The following is a 20,776-nucleotide window of genomic DNA, read 5'->3' on the forward strand; positions in this document are numbered from 1 at the left end:
TTTGTCGTCTGCAACCTTTGCAAAGGTTGCAGCGAAATTTGCGTATTCGTTACTGGCTTCAGCCTCTTGTGCCATTGCAAGTGCAATTGGCAGAGTCTTGGGCCTTGCCGGTAGGACATGTGCTTTGAGGGACTTTTCCAGTCCCGAAACAAAAGAATGTAACGCATCCTCGCGATGTTGTTCATTAAGGGTTAAAGCCGTCGATGTATCGTACGTCATTAACGTTTTGTTTGTCAAGAGAGTTAAGGTCTTTTCGATTTCGTCGTAATACTCCAAAAGAGATAGCTCTCCCTGTCTAAGTATACCCAATTTCTGTTTTATAACACGAGCTGGAGTTTTGTCTGCATATGTAAAGTCTAATCTTGAAATTATGGCGTCAAAGTTTAACGCGGTGTTGTAAGAGGAAAGAGTCGAACTTGCTGTACCCCTAATTTTGTTTCTGATTATTCCCACTGCCTGGTAGTGTGTCGAACTCCCATTGTATGGGCGGAACAAATCATAAGCAAATGTTGCTGCTGACCGCCATGCAACATACTCTGCTTGACTACCACTAAATTCAGGGACTGATCTCACTATGTCAAGTGGTTCTTTGCACTCAACTCCTGGTACTATTTTTACTGTTTCAAACACTTCCACTTCCGGTGTGGACATTTTTAACTCATTCACTTGTCTGGTTAAATCTCCTATTTTTTCTTCTAAATGTGTTGAAAATTGTTGAGACTGAGCATTTAAAGCAGATTTCACTGCTTCTTGCATTAAATTAAATACTTCTTGGGCATTCATTTTTGTTTTATTCTCTTCACTTTCAGCACTCGATTTTATTCCTTTACACAGCTCTACCAACTCTTCGTCACTGCAATCACTTATCATAAGGAATTTTTTTCCTATTACACTTTATTAGAGCAAATTTTGTTTTATAACTAAAATTTTAATATATTTTTTTATTTATTATTTATTCCTTTTTTTATTAAAAAAAAAAGGGAAAGGGGGAAAAAAATGGAAATCAAGAACAAAAATCTCACTTACATGAAATACATTGACTGCAATTTAAGATATTTCCTCCTTATTTTAGTTATAACAAATTCCCCAAGTGTCAGTCAGATGTCGGTGTGACGGGCGGTGATGACGTTGTTCGATGTTTGGATTTGTAGTTTTTCGCCTTTAGCTCTCCTAATGGTTTTATGTTTCCACAAAAATTTTTTGAATTGTTGTTATTCACACGCGTTGTGTTTCGTGGATTCGCGTTTGGTTTACGTAGACTTTCACCCACGGAGTTTCGATTATTTATTTTAATATATTTATTTTAAATATTAAATATTTTTCTTATGCCGTTGGGCGCCAGTTATTTAATTTGGATATTTAATTATTGTTCTCTTTATTAGCGGCTAACTTGCCGACTCGAAATATATTTAGAAACTAAACTTATAATATCTTATAAAGACCCAAAGAAGCCCACAGCCAACCAAGAATTGCTGAATCAGCGCCTCGTGCCTCGCTGGTGGCCGCGGTCAATGCGCCTCAGCTGGAGGATCATATTTCGGACGACCGTGAGACCGACTAAATAGCTGACACAGCTACTGTGACTATGTTGCAATTGCTTCCGCTCACTATTTTGCTTGGCTCGTCATAACTTATACTATTTTAAGCTATAAGCCACACAAAAATTTATAATTTGATAGCAATCAATACTGTTCCAACTTATTGCATACTTTAAGTGACAAAGTTCCTCTATTTCATAGCTTTAGATCCGACAATGCTTAAAAGGGGATTTCATCCTCCCTCAAGCTTGTATATTGTTGAATCAATGTCTAATAGATTATTATTGAATTAACAAGTTTTCATAATTTTCTAACCATTGAACATTTTTTCTTAATGTTAAGTTATTATGTAACTAGCGAAATATATGTATTTTAATATTCTACGATTAATAATCAGTAACAAAATACTTTTCTCAACATAAAAACGCAAACATAAAAACATGTCGAGTGCGTAATGTATTTTTGCAACTTTGTAATCCAAAAATCTGTTAACCATACTGTTCGAGAAAAAAGAGCAAAAAAATAAATGGAAACCGAATATTTATATAACCAACATATGGAGAAAACCAATGATGACTTATTTCCATTTTTCCATCTCTGTGTGGTATTTTAATATTTTTCTTTCTTTTCTCTTTTTATGACGAAATGCCATCAACAACAAATAAATAACAAACAAACAAACAACAACAACGATTCCGACCACCATCATCACCATCATTCGGATGATTTTGTTGTTTTGTCACTGTCACTGGCAGACCTGTCGAAGAATAACATAACAAACATTACGGAGAATAATTTTCGCGGCCAGGATAATCTAAATGAATTGGACTTGTCAAAAAATAAAATTTTACGCATGGCCAGCTCAACATTTCGTCATTTGACGGTGAGTATAATGCAATTTAATTATGCTAAGCAGTTCTGTAATTAGCTAGAACAATTGTCACTTTTAATTAAATCTAAATCCAAGCTTACGGAATTGGCTCACGTTGGCAAAGAGAAAGGCAAATTAAATTTTTAGATCACTGCAATTTTTGTAAACCCAAAGGAAGATATTTCGCTTCTATGCCTTTACCGCTTTATCGCCCTTTCCCTTGCCCTGCATCTGTCTCTATCTTCGGTATTCTATCTTTTATGTTTCTATGCAGTTCTGTAATAAATTTTGAGGAATTTTTAATAGCCATGTCCTCAGATTGTAGCCAAAAGAAGCAAGAACGAAAAGTGAAAAAAAAAACGAAACTGAAAGTTCTACGTGCTTGAATTTAAGTTATCCTTTTCATTTTTGGGGGCTTTTTCTCGGGGCCAGGAAGTTCCTGAGCATAGGGAGAAGCAAGAACGTCGAGTATACAGAAAGTTAGTTACTTTCGTTGTCTTCAATTTGCTTTCGATTTTGCTTTTGCCTAGTTATTTCCCCTTTGCCTTTTTTGGCCAGTTTCCGGTCTCGAGCAGTTTTGCCTGATTTATGAATTATTAGCCAGATTGCCATGGATTCGTTGGCTACGTTGTATTCGGACTTGGATTTTGTTTTGCCAATTTTATGTTCATAAACTTTCTAACACAACAAAAAACAAGAAGAAAACGAACACCCAAATTATATGTATATTGTGCATCCTGCAGGATCTGTGTCGTCTTAATTTGGCCGATAATTCAATTGTGGAGCTGGTCCAAAGGAATTTATTCATGCTGAGCAAGCTCAAGTATCTTGATTTAAGCGGAAATCCTTTGCAGGATTTACAGCCGGATGTATTTCGCGATGTTACGGTAAGTGTGTGCCTCAAAACAAAAACCTTATTTTGCTTATCATTAAATGATTTTCGTATTCCTTTATTTTGTTGTTACATTTTCGAAATCGTTTCGTTTCGTTTCGTTTACAGGAACTGAAAGTACTCAAATGTCGCAATTGCCAGTTGAAAAAAATCAATCCGCAATTGTACAATTTATTGCCGCTTTTAAGCGAATTGGATTTGGGACGCAATGAGGTTCGACTTCTGCTTTTCTCTCTCTCTCTCTTTTTCCACCACTCCCCTTCACACACACACACATTTTTCAATTATATACTTTCTCTGTCTCTCCACTCTATTTATTTTTTTGTTTTTGCCTCTCTTTCTCTTCGATACTCTTTGCTGCAGTTCAAATTCCTTGACAAGGATGAATTTCGGGATGTGAAGCGTCTTACAAAAGTTTTACTCGATGGCAATCAATTGTCTGTGGTCGTCGACCAACTCTTTCGCATGCAGAAAAGTCTTAATCACTTGGGTAAATTATACTCATTTAGCTTATTTTGGTTTTTACCATAAAAAAAAATAATTATATGTATACCCACAGATACTATGAACAACTCTTAAACTTTTTTTGCTTTTTGTTCTTTTAGATTTATCGTACAATCGTTTGGCCAAAGTGCCCAATGATTCCTTTTTACAATTGACCAATTTAACATTTTTGGACTTATCCTATAACAAATTAGTCCGTCTGGAGCCACAATCTGTGCGTAGTTTAAGCAATTTACTAACATTAAACATAAGTGGCAATGTCCTCATGGATCTATTGGAGATGCGTGAAACGTTTGAGGTAAGTGGCACTCAGGAATTGAAAGTTACTAAGTAACTTAATAAGTAGTTCTTCATTAAATAGAAAATAAATAACAGTGTGGCTAAGAATAATTATAATTAGTTAAAATTCAAATTTTAAACGAATTTATGTTTGGTTTCTTTTTCTTTATTGTCTTACAGGTTATACCACAACTCACTCATTTGGCCATTGCGGATATGGGTAAATTGCCAATTGGCTTGCTAACTCCTTTCAAACAATTACGATATTTGAATATCTCGGGCAACTCATTGGACAATATGGCATTGCAAGTTATCGATCCATGTCGTGAGCTAGAGGTAAGTTTTGAAACTGACACAAAAATACCAAAGAGAAAAACAAAGCAAAACTGAGAGAAAGAGAAGGATATATATCCAGGATGAAAATGTGCAACAGAAATAATGAAAAAGAACTTTTTGATGACTGACTGGAAGGGTGGCAAAGCATGTTTTTGTCCTATATTGTGTGTGTACGTGTCTCACATACAGTTAAAGACAGAAAATATTCCTTTGTTTTGCACAAGAAGCAACAATTTATCATTTTATAGCCATTAAGCCTTTCATTTTAATTGAATTTAATTGTGTAAATACACTTCAATCCGAACCCTTTTGGTCCAAAGGCAGCTTTTTGGGCCATTGTATTTTGGTGTTTACCACAAAATTGCTGTTTGTCTTGGGCAACTAATTGCCTTTTGATGGGATGGAATACAAATTTAAATTGAATATACACAGTACATATACATATATTTTGTGTTCTACTAACAGTTTTTGGATCTATCACGAAATCAATTACATGGCATCAATGAGGATACAGCAATTCGTATCCAAGGCATTCGAAATGTGCGACTCGATAACAATCCTTTAATATGCGATGAATGTCACATGGGGAAATTAATAAACGTTGTGCGACAAGTAAGTTAAAAACCAAAGAGCTACATGAGCTAAACAGGTCACGCCGAGAATTCTATGCCCTTAAAAACAGCGTAAACAAAATAATGTCATTCCAATTTAATATAACTAATCAAGGTGATAAAAAGAAACCAAACAGAAGTGTATGGAACATACACTTTCACTCGACATGCTTTCTGTTAAAGTGAATGTAGCCCTTTTTAAAGGGCTATAACTGAAACCCAAGAAAAATTCAATTAGTTTGTTTTTTTGCTCGAACCTTGCTCTGATTGATGATTCCAACTGAAATGAAATAAAAAACAGAAAACGAAAATGAAATATATTTTTCACCATTTCCAATTGTTATTTTTTCTTTCATTCTCTTTGCTTTGGCTTGATGGCTGCAGCTGCAATGGAAATGGGATACGTATCCAATTTGCTTTCTACCCAATAGTTTAAGAGGTGCTGAAATAAATAATTTGGATATTGGAGGCCTACACTCGTGTCTGGATTATATCAATGATGAGGAGCAGAATGCTGCAAGCACTTCATATAACTTTCTTGAACATGGTAAGAAGTCCTTGGGCGAAAGTGTAATGAAATTTCGTTTTCATAAGCCCGTCTTGCTCTCTTTTATTGCTCGTAGGTGGTCTTAATACTCTGGCCATTTTGGGTGGCATCATCTTTGTACTAATTGCTGTCATTATCCTGTCGCTGGTGGCTTGCTTCTCAAAAAATCGTGCTCGTTATTATACCAGAGAAGATCATTTAAGTGGCAGTAAGTAAATTCCGTTTATTCAATTTCCCCCCGCCAGCAAAAAAATAAGAAACAAACGAGCAAAGAAACCAAGACGAAAAAGGTAAACGTCTGAAGAAAGAAATATATCTAGCCTAATCCTTCGTCTTTACTTGTAGTAATTTCGTTCCTTCTTTTTTGGCATTTTTCCAAAGTTGAAGGCGCTGAAATGAAAAACTGACTATTCGCCCCCTAAAGACATTTTCTTTCAGTTTTCTACAGAAATTAAAAAGAAATGTACTCTGGCACACTTAATTAATTACAAGTACGTGCTTCATTATGCTCCCTCAAACTTAATGGTGGAATAAATAAAAGTTCACACTGACCAAACCAAACTTGATGTGCCCCCATGAGAAATGGCATAGGTATCTATGGTACATACATACATACTGCTTGTGGGGTACACCTGACAGACTAACTTGGTTACTTCACACAATTGGCCCTGGGGCCTACACTGAGCCATGTCATTCAACAGAAAGCACTCAAGGGAAACCAGCAGCTAACAAAACAAAACGCAAACTTCTGAATTTGCGCAATTGTGCCTAAATTTGTTCTCTTCTTTTTTGTCTGTTTCGCAAAACAATAAAAAAAAATGTCCTTGGCAGGCTAAAACAATCTAGCGGATGTCTCTCCCGGCAACATGTACGAAAGAACAAATACCCTTTCAATGTCATTCTCCCCACTCTCTCTCTTTCTCTCTTTTTTGTAAGCATAAAGTCTGAACAAAATGCTGGTATAGGGTTAGTCAGGGGGGACAAAAGTTTTTTGTCTCCCAGAAATTTCAATTCCTGCTGCCGCAAAACGAAAGTGAAAAATACTTCTCACCGAAGGACAATGTGAGCGAGCAAAAACAAAAACTGCATCGATTTGCAGTGAAAAAAAAATTGGAGCAACAGTTTACTTGAAAAATCGAACCCAGTTTTAAAGAGAAGTGAAACAGACAGCAGAAAAAAAGCCGTAAAAGGATCAATATTTTTGTCAATGAAAATCAAGCTAATATCACTGAAATTTTACACAAATTATCTTAACTCTTATATACAATGATATATACATATGTAGCTTGGAAATAGCTCACCTCTATAATATACATACATATATATTTTGCTGTCTTTCAATCCATTTCGTTTTCAAGGCGATAGCAAATGTTTGGAAAAGAACTTAGAGGCAGCCACAATTACGACTCTGGGGAATGGCAACTCACAAACAACTACAACCACACTGACATTGGCCACAACGCCCACAAATGGAAGTGGAACTGCAACTGGAGCAGTACTTCCGGGTGGAAATGAGGCAGCAAATGGCACATCAAATGGCCACAGCTTGAGTCTCAGTCCATCTAATGTAGGTGCTCAGCCAGTTCAGGTGGCCAAAAGTGAAGATGCCGGCAAGGAAATCAACTTTACATTTCCCATAGATGATCGTGTTTGCACCATTGACGAATTGGTCTTGCCGCCAGCTCCACCGCCTCCGGCTGGCGTTCATCATCATCTTCAACACCAGCAACAGTTACTGCACCCCAGCATGGGAAGTCTTATGTACAGCGTTTCGCCTAGCAATGGTCTAACTGGGACAGCAACAACTTTGGCTGCTGCGGCTGCAGCAGCAACTGTCATACCACCCGGAGCACCATCACCGGCTGAGGCTGTGGTTGTGGTATTGCCACCACCGCCGCCACCACCGGGAACATCGTCGTCTCTGTCTACCCATCAGATGGATGGCAGTCTGGCCAGTTTGCGCGAGGTGCAACAGCAGCTAGTGCATCTGAGTAGCACTCTGGAGCCATTGGTCAGCGTTAACTGACCCAAGGGCTTAACGGGAACAGCAGGAGCGAGCTCAGCAGCCTCAGTTTCGGCCTCAGTGACTGCAGTAGCTGCATCAGCAACATCAGCTGCTTCGGTGGGTAAGTTTGCCAAGCAAACAGTAAGTACGACACCGACATAAGCCGCAGGAGAGTTGCAGCTGTTGAGTCCCGGACAGACTGGAGACTGGATTCTGAATTGGTTGGAGCTGGGGAAGGTGTAATTAATCACAATGCGGTAGCCTAGTTTTCTGGGTTCAAATTGAAGTGCAGTAATTAGGACTTGAGTTTGTATGTAATTAAGTTCATTAATCATGGAAATGAATCAAGAATTTCGTTAGTTAAACTACCTAAGGGAAACTATTAATAATTTCCTTTAGAATTTTAGTAACATTTCCCTTCAACTATCAAACAATTTTGGTCATCCAATTGAAACTGCCATTTTTTACAAACCAATTTTATTCGTTTTTACCTTTAATTTTTTTTTTTTTGTATATAAATTAATAAACAAAAAAGACACATACAAAAAAAGGAACAAAAAAAAATGATTACCAACTTAAGATGTTAAAAAAAAATATATATATATATATATTTTAAGAAAAATACACATTTTAAATGTGATAAACAAAGAGAAGAAAACTTCATCAAATGTATGTAAATAATATAATCTAAAAAAGCAGAATGACAAAACAAACAAAACATAAGGAATCTTTGTATATTTTTGGCCAATGCGATTCAAAATTGAGCAGCCGCTCTTAGCACTTAGTTAGAGGCTTAGATTATCATAAAAGGACACACATAAAATCTAGGAATTAAGTGAAACTTATATGCAGAATACATAAAATAAGGTCATATTACAAAAATCAAAATTAATTATAACACAAATTTAAGTTTCAAATTCAAACAATCAATTCAAAAACCAAAATACACCCAACTTAGCAGCCCAAACGATTTTTATTTTTTAATTTAACAGAATAGTATATATACATATATACAACAATACAAGTATAAGCTCAAATAAACCATAATAAAGTGTGACTGTTAAAAGCAAATTGCAACAATTTGGAGAGCTCAATTATTTAAAAGCATCTATACGAGATGTGCTTGGTAAGTAAAGCAACTTAAGGTTAACCAGAAGACATTGACTATATCTTTAAGTCGTTCCTACTACACAAAGCGTGAGCGTAAACTAATAAATAAGGGCTCAGTAATCAATTATAATCTTAAACAAATATAGAATTCATCAAACTAATTTGATAGAAATCAAGTGTAGCTAACCAGCAATTAAAAGTTTAAAGTTTTCCTTGAACTAAGGACTCTAATCAGATATAAGGATGTCGAAGCCACAGACAAATGGATCCAGAGGATAATTAAAACTTTAGAAAAGCTTTAACGCCTTAATTAAACTTTTTGTAATTTTAAATAATATTTTTTTATTCATTAACCACACCTCGTTGGTTGGAAATTAAAGATGACCACACAAGTAAGTACAAAAGAGACCATATGGGTATTGAATAAAAAATTCATTCATTCTCATACCCATTTCATTTACCACACTCAGTTGCATCATTTGTGGTTCTTCTTCTGGTTGCATGTCGTTGTGCTTCTGTTTCTCCAAGTGCCACTTCCCTACTGCCCTTGTCTACCATTGTGTGGTATTTTGAAATTATGTTTGTAACATGTCGCTAAGCATGTGCTGCCTGACTTCCCTTTTCCTAGCCCAACCACACCACCCCGTCTAGCGATCCTTCCATACATATGCCATTCACACATTATGTAACCCAAAAGTGTGCTCTACTGCTCCTTTTGCTTAGCAGCGACCAACCATTTTAACTCAACGCAAATGAAAATTGCTTCCGTTTCCGTTTTCCGTGGCGGTTTTTTTGGTTACGGATTACGGATTTGGATTGCTATTGTTACTGATTTTCGTTTGTGACTGAATTCAAGCTGCTTCTGGACTTTGATTTAGATTGTCGTACAAATGTAACATAGTGAAGTGGTGAGAATACCAAAAGTGATACGGTTGAGAGAGTATTTAATGGCTGACTGTGTTTTAAAGCCTGTTGAGAGATGGCAAAGATGCTATTTAAGCTCACCTTAAAGATGAATGGGATCTAGCTTATCAATTCTGTGATGGAAATGCGGTATTTAATAAACGAAACTGATCAATTTCAGAGGTAAAATCTCGTATTTCCAGATTGGACTCATCTTTGGGTTTACATTTATTAAAGCAATTTTGGCATGTCTCTTTAAGCCTTTATATATGAATAAGTATGTCTCATAATGAATGTGTATATGGCAAATATGTATTTTGCAAATCTTAATATTAATATCTTTTGTTTTTCAGCAACATTGTGACCAAATATATGTAAACAAGAGAAAACAAGCATTGTAAATTTGGAAAATAATCGTTTTATCCGGTCTTCATCAACATTGAAAAATGGGCAGGCATGTCCTTAAAATTGATAGACAATTTCCATATATTCAAACGTAGTATGCCATGGTCCAAGACCAAGACCAGCTGCCTTAGATGGCTGCCAAGTCAAGTTGCTTGGTCTTTTGAGTTAAGGGAATGGGCAAAACGCATTTGAATTTATGCATGAACATTGGAGGAAAGAGACTTTTCTATGGCAATGGCGTGTACAGTGTTTTGTTGTTGCATTGAAAATGCATTTCAAATTGCAGTAGCAGCAAGGAGGGCAGGATGAGAGGAATGGGTGGGGAGCGTGGGGCTTGGGGCGTGGCATGGAGTGAAGTGGAACGCAAGTGGTCGCCCTCTTGGCCATACAATCCAAGTGCATGCAAATTGAGCAATGCGGTTGGAAGTTCGCTCTTGAGATTGCACACATCAATATTGGCTACACTTGACACATGCCAAGTGGGCCCAGGGATGAGCCTGTCCAGCATTGATTAACATTTGAAGTGAGCAATGGTTGTAGAGAAAAACTCTACTAAATTGGCATTGCATGTCCCCATTCGCCCACCTATCGTTTTTATCTATCTTTCTTTTGCTTTGCTTTCCCAATATATCTTCTTAGCTTAATTCACTTGCTGGCTGACATGAAATTGCTCATACGCAGCGTGTTCTAGGGATTTGAGAGTTGTAAAATATTTTTTTACTACATTCACTTACAAGCAATTGACGACGTAAAAGTAGAAGGAGCTGCACAATATGTGCAAAGCCCCCATCAGCTTGGCCATCAATTGATTTTCCATTTTAATGCTCCTCAACTTCAACTTTTTGTCTGGGTTGTAAAAATTTTCGTTTCTTCAAGCAGCCAACTGTGCTTTTTATTAGGTTTACTTTACTCCCTCTTTTTTATCCCATTTTTCTGATACACATACTTTTTTCCTTTTTGGATAGGGAGCAACAGTTGCGGTTCAATGTGTAAATTTAATCAGCCAGCTTACTCAAGTATGCTGCAGTGCAGCAGGAGTAGGTGCAGCAGCACCATCTGCAGGAGCTCTTCTTGTTTTATCCTATACCTATGTACATATATGTATGTATGTATACATGGATGAAAATGTTGTGGAAATTTAATTAAATGCATTTAGCTTTTCTGCTAGGTTAGGCATGTGAACTACTTTATAGAAGAGCAGCTCATTGTGTGTAAAGCTTTTATTTAGTTTACTTAGGAGAAACTAAATTAGTTTGATGAGAGGAAAACGATTTTTAAAAATTACATGATAAAATATTTACCTTTTCCTACATTTCTGTAAGTTAACTTGCATTTTTATACAAATTATTTAATGCATTTTTTAATTAAAACATTACCAATTAGTCAAACATTTTTGTGCTTTTGCTCATGTGGAATCCCAATTGAATTTTAATTTGAGTTAACTCCAAAAAGTAAAATCTGTATTTTTAAGAACCTTAAACTTGTCGGGAATCTATTTAGGTGATAAGGACATCACAATAAACGTTGTTAGATACAAAATTACTTTAATTTTGCATTTTCCAAATAGTTGTTTAAATAGAGTTTTCGTCCAAGAAATCTGCAACTTAATTAGCTACACCCGTGATCAAAATAATTACTAAAAACGGTGGTAGGGAAATGCAAGGCCAAAATAATGCCCAGTTTCAATTCGATAACGCACAAGAATGTATGCCAACTAATTGACGATATTGCCCAATGTTTTATTTATTTGTTTCTTGCACAATGTACAATAATTTGTTGTACTCTATATGTTCCTAATATAAGGAAGAAAGAAATCAACATGACTGAATAGCTGGAGAAATTTATAAACTTAATGTAGGATTTTTTCTACTCGTTTCACCCCCTAACATTTGTTTCCTTTACAGCTGACAGCTTTGTCCAATCAATGTGCTTGCTAAGTACTTACCAAAAACTATTAACCCTTAAACATTGCTTAGCCAATGACAAATCGTTTTTTCGTCTTAACAGCGGGAGGGTAAAATCTTTAGCTTCTAATTGCTTTTCCAGAGTATTTGGAAAACTTACAAAAACAAAAAGGGCATAGAGAAAGCCTGTCAACAATTAGGAATTTCTCCATGGAGAGAAAACTAAACGAAAACTTGAATAAGAAGAGATTTTTTTCATACATTTCAGTTCGACATTTCGTGTGACAGTCTTTGAATGTGTCTGAACAGGATTCTTTATGCAGGGCCCAAAGCTATAAACTCGAATACAAAACAAAAAAAATGGATAAGGGGAAAAAAATTCAATGTTGCGGTGGTGGAACTATGACAAGAAGAATCAACGAAAAAAAAGGAATACAGAAATCTCAGCATACACGACTTACACACATATGTCCATTCTTTCAAATTGTGTCAGCTCCCTTCGGGTCATAAATGAAGGGAAACCAGAAATCAACCAAACACTGAACCACGCCAAAGTCTGTACACTTTTGAATATTTTGAACGGATCCATGGTATAGAAGAATTAAAGTCCACATCGATTAACGGTCTAAAAAGTCTCAAAGTTAATTCATAGCATCTGAATCAATCAGAACATTTTTATTATAAATATAAATATTATACGATGGTACAACTTAAAACGCTTAATTCGGAATGTGAATTTCAGATTATTAGAAGCAGTCTCTACTGTATTTTGATTACACTTTCAAATAAGCGAATTTAATCTGAGGTCAATGTACCAAACAAAATAAGATAAGCGCAGATTTTTTTTTCTATGGAGCGAGCAAGCTGAAGCCCTAGTCATTGGTTCAGTTTAATTTAAACGCCATGGGAGGAAATACAATATAAAAATGTCATCGCAAATAATTTGGTGTCTGTTAAGTCTAATCTTAGCATTAATAGTAAATAAATCAGTGTTGTCTTTAGATACATCGTTTGTTGTTCCTTTATATATCAAAACGAGTAATTGTTTGGTTCCACAATGCTTCGAAGAAATTGGTGTGGGAACTGTGATCCAACCAAAATTGATTCTTACCGCCAACCAATGTCTTAAAAAAGCCAAATCCAAAGTTGGCGAAAACTCACAACAAATGAATTTATTTATTTATAGTCGGAAATTTCACAGTGTGCATCAAACAAATCAATTCGTGTACGTAATCTAAGTATATTTTGATTCAAAAAACGTAAACTGTCTTAAGAATTTGCGATTTCTGATCAATTTTTCTGATAGCTTAAACAACTGCGTCGCTTTGAAGTTGGAAACTGCTTTAGATGTGTATATACCCAAACCATATGTTATTCGGACTTTCAAGAGGGCTCAAATTTATGAGAAACTTGTTACTTATGGGTTGCCAGAGATTCGCGTAACTGCCACAAGCATTTTACAATTTATTCTCTGGCGTAATAACAGCACATCAAGCGTGAGTGCCGCAACAGGAAGTGGAGTGTTCGTAGATTGTCCAACTGGAACTTGTTTGGCAGGTGTCATCATTAACGAACCCGGACGTACTATAGAGTTTTCCATTGATACCTGTTCCTTAGACTATTATGATGAAAATACAATGAAAATTTACAAAAACCGAGATAAGAATTTGCAAATATTATCGGCTGGAGAAGGTATCTCCCCCACGATCGATGATAGTTTTGTTACAATAGAATGCATAAACGAACACTACTTGATAATGGGGAGCATAGTTACTTCTAGTATTGACTTGACATGCTCTGGAACAAAGTGGCTGGAATTGGAAGGCAATCAGCCGCAATGCATTAGTAAGTGAGCATATACATACACACACATGCAACCTTGTTTAAATTTTGTAAACTTTTTTTTTTTTTTTTTTTTTGTCAGAACTTTGCAATGCAAGCGAACTAAATAAACTATACGCCATGGAACCAAAATGCATTTTAGATAGCATTACCGTTAACTGCCAGGAAAATGCAAAGAATTTACCAGGAACAATAGCAATTTTTTCCTGTGCCATTGGTTTTCTTAGTAATGAAGAACAATCCTCTGTGACATGTTTAAAAGATGGATCATGGGATGGATTACAAGAATTGTATACCACACAAGGGAAATATTGTTCCCAAGATTGCCAAAAAACATATCCACACACTCTCATTTTTAAACAGGCAAATATTCAGCTAGACACAGCTAAAGCCTCATCAACAGTTGCCATTTTTATGAAGTTAAATCGAACTTTAGGTAAGGTATTGACAAATATAAAAAAAGAATGTTCTGGAATTATGATTCGACTTGACTTGGTATTAACTGCTGCACATTGCCTTTTTATCGACGATAAACAAATTGATGAAAATATGCTTTTAATTGGTTACCTACAAGTTAATACTGATAGCATATCTAATCTACATCAACTTCAGGAAGTACAGCGATATTGGCTACATCCGTAAGTTTTCAAAATATTATCATTTTATTTGAAATGAAAGTCACTTTTTTATACCCTAATTCCAGGGAGTTTGATAAGTTTAACAATTTATCGAACGACATTGCCATTTTGCAGATGAAGCACAGAGTGAAAGATCCCATAGGTCAAGGAATCATTTGTCTACCTTGGACCAACATGAATCGTACTGTTTCAAATAGTACCGAAGGAAATGTGAATGCATGGTCAACTAATACTCAAAACCTCCGAATCATGCCCTTTAAAGTAACTGAGATTACAAATCACAGCGATCACTTTAATATATCATTAGCATTCGGTTCTAAGCTGTGTAATGGGGATAGCGGCAGCCCTCTTGTAGTTGGTTGCAATGAAAATTATGGGAGTGCCATGTGTCTTATGGGAATTGTCAGCAAAGCAAAAGACGCAGGGGAACACATTACTAATTGCATACCGGATGTTGTCGCCACAAACTTATTCTATGAATCAACTATGAAATTCATTCAATCCCATTACAAGGACTTTAATGGTAGAATTTAAACGATCAATAAAAGTATTGATATAATTTATTCTAAATTGATTTTACGAGACTTCAATAAAAAAAGATAATCAACTGCTCTTTATTTAAAATTTAATATATATTATGTGAATTCATAGGAACTCGAATAATTCATGAATGAATCATTTTATTTTACTCTAGTTAATACTAAAATTATAAATAGTCCTCTTTGAATTATAAGTATAGCATTACACATTCATCTTATCGCCAGCGATAACGAACAGACGAGAGATGAGGAGAGACAGACGTATATCGAGACGTTACGTCATAGTCGAGCACAAGGTCAAGGCCAGCTGCAAAGTCATAAAGCACCACAAACAGTCGTGTCAGGGAAAACGTAATCAGTATTAAAAACAAGTTTAACTCTACCAGACTGCTAGAATCGAATGCAGTTCTTAAGCTTAAAAGTATGCTATGAAATTTGTAACTTTAGCCTTAAACATAACTATTTAAGTAATTTATTTATATCGACAATTTGTACAAAAATTATGTTTTCTTTGGCATTAAGAGAATAACAATTTTCAATATCGCATCTCCACCTGCAAACAAACTATTCCTTTGGGGGCAGTAATAAAGTTTTATCTGCCACAAAAACAAAATCAATTCATCTCGTTTCAAGTTTTTGTGTGGTTTTCGGTTAAGAAAAAAAGTTTCAATAATTTCCAACACGTTTATTACTTGGCCAATTTCGATAAAGTAGAGTCTTCAACTTTGTAACCAGCACAAGAGACATTAATAAACCAAATGGGAATGTATACATCAAAAAGGAAAAGCAGTGTAACGTTTTTATTCTAGCCGAAAATTATACACCTTATTATTCATTATACTCAGCGATTACTCCCAGTTAACAGCTTATTCAGTATACCCTTATCACGGTAAGTGAAATAAAACCTACTATACAGCTTAAAGAAACCCTGCGGAGATTTATGTTGAGACAAAAGTTGGGCGTGTGTGTGACTCTCCATTAAATGTGTTAATAGGATAAATATGCAAACAAAAAAAATGAAACAAAAAAAAATGGAAAAGTCAAATAGGGAAATACTGTCAAATTTATTTGCCACCCGCTGACAGCAAAGTAAAGTAGAATTTTTTGTTTTTTAAATTTTAAAAGGCTTTAACAAAGCAATGAAATTGTGGAGTTAGATTGAAATCAAGAGAGATAAAAAGAGCGAGGTAGTCAGATAGTAAAGGGCCAGAGGGCAAGAACCTAAACACGTTCGATGCCTGCAAATATTGGTAAATGGAAGAGCCCCATGTCCTAGGTAGTATAACAATACGGATGAACGAACTTAAGCACGCAGCTTTAGTGTATTGAACATGTCATCGACAAAATTTGTGTCAAAAACTCACCGCAAAATACCAGCAAAACCAGTTTGGGGTATGTGGCAATGTTCGGGATGGCGGTGGCAAGTGCAAGTGCATTGTTGTCGAGGCTAGGCAAAAGCCATTTTCACAATATTTTCAGTTATGCTACCTTCACGTTGACTCCCAGGCAACATGGCTTGCCACTTTCGGTTTTTTTTTTCCTTTTTTTTTTTTTTTTTTTTTGTTTTTGCCCCCCGATTTTGTTGGTAGGGGTTTTTGTTTGCTTTACGCTTGGATCGGTTTTGGCTGAGGCTCTTTCATTTTTACCTGGGCAATACATCAATTTAACAAGGCCAGCGTGCACATGGGAAATTAGCCTGCTATTACGTTATTCTTTCATGCCAAATACAGAGACAGATGCCGGCAGGAGCACGTCCTGAAACATTTTTCAATTTATCCTTTAAAGTTGAGGAATGCTGCTAAGTGTTAAACAGTTGCTCAAAAGACACAGCAACTGGTTTAGTCAGCAGTCAGACTCGAGTTAAACAACATCTTGCAATTGGCCAATTAGCCTATTTTGGCCTGTTTCATAGAATTCTGGTACCTGGGACTCGAATTTAGTGCAATTGAGACTTACCTTTGATATGGACGATTAAAATTTCTAATTCATTTCCCCTGCAATCATGACTCAACAACATGGAAAATTGCAATGCATTATCTCAAAATTCAAAAAGAAAATTAATTTTTCTGCCTTAACAAGAAGAGCAATCCAAAGGAATACTAAAAGATAAAGGCTTCTCGATTTTTTAATACCCTACAGAAGTTTTCCATTTATTATAGAGATGTAGAAAATTAAAACTGACTAACATAACTAAGGATTATGTCATATTCAAATGGATCAATTTGTTTTCTTTTGGTTTTCGATTTTTTTTTAATAAAGCGTTAGTTAGTAGAGCTGTGCAAAGTCCAACGACAGGAACATTTTTCTACACTAATTATAGTATTGCTTAACATCTTAGTTTATCACGAGGCTTTCATACTTACAATTAGTATCTATGACTAATATATGTAAAAGTGTTTCTCTTGCGTTTCTTAGTTTATGCTATTTGTATATTCTTTCTTTTTGAATGTAGGTTACAGGGTATAAAAATAAAAGAAAGAAAAATATTGTCAATGACGCCAAAAACCTTCTCAACAAGAAAACGACAATCAATGTTACCGCTCGCTGGCTGACAGGCTGACTGGGTGCCTGCCTGCCATTTCCCGTTACCATTAGACCAAAGGAAGGACATCTCACTCCATCCATAGAAATATAGGAAGAAAAAAAGCTGCTAACGTGATGCATGAGTGAACTTGGCAGTAAGAGAGCTCTGAGACACACAGAAGGAAAAAATGTGGAATGACGCCGACGACAACAGCAACAACGTCGCGACGTTGCCGTTGCCGATGACGACGACGACGACGACGAAAACGACAGCGAGAACGACGACGACGACGATGTGCAAACTGGCGAAGTGACAGCAAATGGCGCGGAAATTCTGTGTGTACGCCAACGTCAACTAATCGTGGGTGAACAAATCTCTCAATATACATACATATATTTGCTTACATATGTATGTGCATATGTACATATATATGTATATTTGTATGTTTGTGTATGTGTGTGCATTGCAAGGTGCTGCTAACGGGACAACGTCACAGAAGGTAACTTGAGTAGCTTCTTGTTGTTGTTTACGTCAATCGTTTTTGCTGCCGATGGAACGATGGCCATGGCGACGCCTTCGAAAAAGAGCCAAGAGGCTCAAAAAGGAGTCAGGAGTGAAGAGGCGTGACACCCATTGGTCATGCATTGATTGCTGGCAAATTTGCATCCTTGTGTACTCTGTGTACACACAACTGTGTGGTGTGGAAAGTGTGTATATGTGTGTGTCCGGGTCAGAGAATCTAAAATTGATTAGTCGTTATTTAATTAGAGAATTTCTAATCAAGGACTAAAAATAACCGTTGAGAACACAGTACAGAACACAGTTGATTGATTTTTTTTTTAATTTGAAATGAAAATCAAGTTTATTTTTTTTTCAAAATTCTTAACCTGAAAATAAATACTAAATGAACCAAAAATTTAAAAGAGATTAATAGCATAAAAGAAATAAAACTCTGAATTCTCTGTTTGGATACAGTTAAGTTCCATGTTTTTTGTAGAAATTCTCGCCCTACTTTTAATTCAAAAATTCTTTCCTTAAGGCTTCATTCTGTAAATAAACTCTATTATTATATCAAAAGAATCAATGGTCAATTCATCCCCATTTCTACAGGGAAATGTTTCAACTTTTAGGCAAAGTTCTTACCTCCTTCAGGTAACTTGCTTAGGCGATAAAGATAAATTATTCACACATCGAAATTAACGATAAGTGTCATTTACTTGGAATAATTTTTACGTAAAAAATGTTTTATATTTTACAAATCCCCACTAAGTGCCCCTTGACCCACTTTTTTATTTAAAGTAGTTACCTAGAGGAAATTACAAATCAATAAGAATTAATATTTGCATGAAGTCTGGGGATTTGTGAGCTTTGTTGAAGGAGGGCAAGTTTAGTCAGGGATGGGAATTAAATAAAGCCAAATACACATATGGATATATTTACAGTATTTTTCATATCAAACTTTACAGATTCTCTCTATTTATTAAGGACATTCTGTAGTCCTTCCAGTCTTTTGCATAATTTCTTCTCTAACTAAGATTGCCTTTTAAATTCACTTCATGGTGACATTCTACTTTGCATTCAATTATGTAAAAATCCTCACATACATTGTTGTTGTAGTTGTCATTGTTGTTGTTTTTGTTGCTGATGCTGGTGCCATTGTTGTTTTTTGTTGAAGTTGTACAACAAAATCACATTAGCATAAAGTAGGCTACTTAACAAAGTCATTGAACGTAATAATTATTATACTCCTGACATTAAAAATATGAACAAAGTTGTGTGAAATATATTCTGCTTTATTGTGTGGTCGTGGTCGAGCCCTGAAGTTGAGGGTGTGTCTATGTGTGTATTCGAGTATGTGTGTGTGCTTACCATATTAGTGGGTGGTGCGGGCAGTCGCCATGGGTCCAACAAAAACCAAGACAATAATGAAGAGGCGACAAAAACTTTAGCACTTACATGGTCGTTGTCATCGTTGGCCCATCTTCATTTCAGCACTTGGAAAAGAACTTGAAATGAAGCGAAAGACATACGAGCATGTCCCATCGAGGTGGGGTAATATGCTGTATCAAGAATTTAAACTCTAATTAAATTCTATTAACTTTTCTATCTCTTGTTCGCCTTATCCTTAGTACATTCGTCTCTAAATCGATTGAAAGAGAGGTCCATTTATTTGTCCAAAGTGCTGAACCTGCAATGCTTTTGTTCGTCTTGCCATAGAAAGAGAAACGATAAATCGTATTTTTATGGTTTGGCTATGTTGCATCACAAAAGGTCAAAAACTAGCTTAATAATGGAAATTTTATTTGTCTACTTGGAAGTTTAAACATTTCTCTGATAATGCAATTTTTTCGCCTTTTGTTGGGTACTATTGATAATTATTGATTAAAAAATGCTTCGATCACGAAACATTTTGATTAGATTGCTGACAAAACTGTCTGTTCACTCCCACATTGACAGTTATGGCATAATTTTATTGCCTCTAATTATAGCCATTGAAATAAAATGTTTTTTAATTTTAACTAGCCACCTGTTGAACAGGAATTGCACTGCAATCATTAAAATGTCATTTCTCGATTAGGTTTAGAGTGCTAAACCAAAAAAAAAAAAAACTAAGAAATTTGAATTAAACTTATGTAGATTGAACTTATATAATCGAAAAAGGTTGTGTATTTCAATAAATATATACAATTATAGATTAATCTTTTTAATAATAATTAACTGACCCAAAAACTAGCTTAGTTGGATTTTTCGGTTTCTCAAAGAAGTTAGACCCTTTGTTAAAATTAAAGGGTTTATTTTCTTTCCTTTTTTTTTGCATACTTTATGAGCTAAAGCTAATGTGACACATGCGAGGAATTTAAAATTTGTTTGCCATTTTTATAGATTTAATTGCTGTCATTAAAATATTAACAGGTCGCTTATCACTGCTTAACACCCAAACACACACACACACACAGCTTACGGGCATAAAATGCCTCAAGGTCAAACAATTAAATTAACAATGAATTACGTAAATGGATATGTCTGTCTCAGCATTTCACAACGTAATAATTTTTCCACGCACAAGCGAAACAAACACACAAGAAAAAACATACATAGAAAATGAAACAAAATACCAATGTTAGAAAGTCAGCTATTTTTACGTTGCTAATACGCCATGTAGTGCGCTTATTATTTAATGGCCAACTATTGATTCACTCGCCAGCACCAGCAATGTCAATATCAAAGACACCATTCGACATATGGGGCGAGGCAAGGAAGCCCTAAAAGAGACTTTCCGACAAAACTGTTTACATACCCCAAGCGGACTAATTGAATTTGCACAATG

General features: G+C 35.6%; 1 protein-coding gene across 1 annotated transcript in view; it reads left to right on the top strand.

Annotated features, from left to right (window-relative positions):
* rdo (reduced ocelli) overlaps window positions 1–8,157 on the top strand; it is an 81,018-nt gene extending 72,861 nt beyond the window's left edge. The window contains exons 6-15 of the mRNA XM_068289042.1: window positions 2,294–2,421; window positions 3,153–3,296; window positions 3,410–3,514; window positions 3,665–3,791; window positions 3,907–4,103; window positions 4,265–4,420; window positions 4,886–5,032; window positions 5,416–5,578; window positions 5,655–5,786; window positions 6,937–8,157. Of these exons, the coding sequence (XP_068145143.1) occupies window positions 2,294–2,421; window positions 3,153–3,296; window positions 3,410–3,514; window positions 3,665–3,791; window positions 3,907–4,103; window positions 4,265–4,420; window positions 4,886–5,032; window positions 5,416–5,578; window positions 5,655–5,786; window positions 6,937–7,604 (1,967 nt within the window). The 3' untranslated portion in view covers window positions 7,605–8,157. The remainder of the gene's footprint in view (window positions 1–2,293; window positions 2,422–3,152; window positions 3,297–3,409; window positions 3,515–3,664; window positions 3,792–3,906; window positions 4,104–4,264; window positions 4,421–4,885; window positions 5,033–5,415; window positions 5,579–5,654; window positions 5,787–6,936) is intronic.
* The last annotated feature ends 12,619 nt before the right edge of the window (window positions 8,158–20,776 follow it).

This window comes from Drosophila tropicalis, unplaced genomic scaffold, assembly GCF_018151085.1.
Source record: "Drosophila tropicalis isolate 14030-0801.00 unplaced genomic scaffold, ASM1815108v1 contig_1187, whole genome shotgun sequence".
In the NCBI taxonomy this organism is placed as follows: domain Eukaryota; kingdom Metazoa; phylum Arthropoda; class Insecta; order Diptera; family Drosophilidae; genus Drosophila; species Drosophila tropicalis.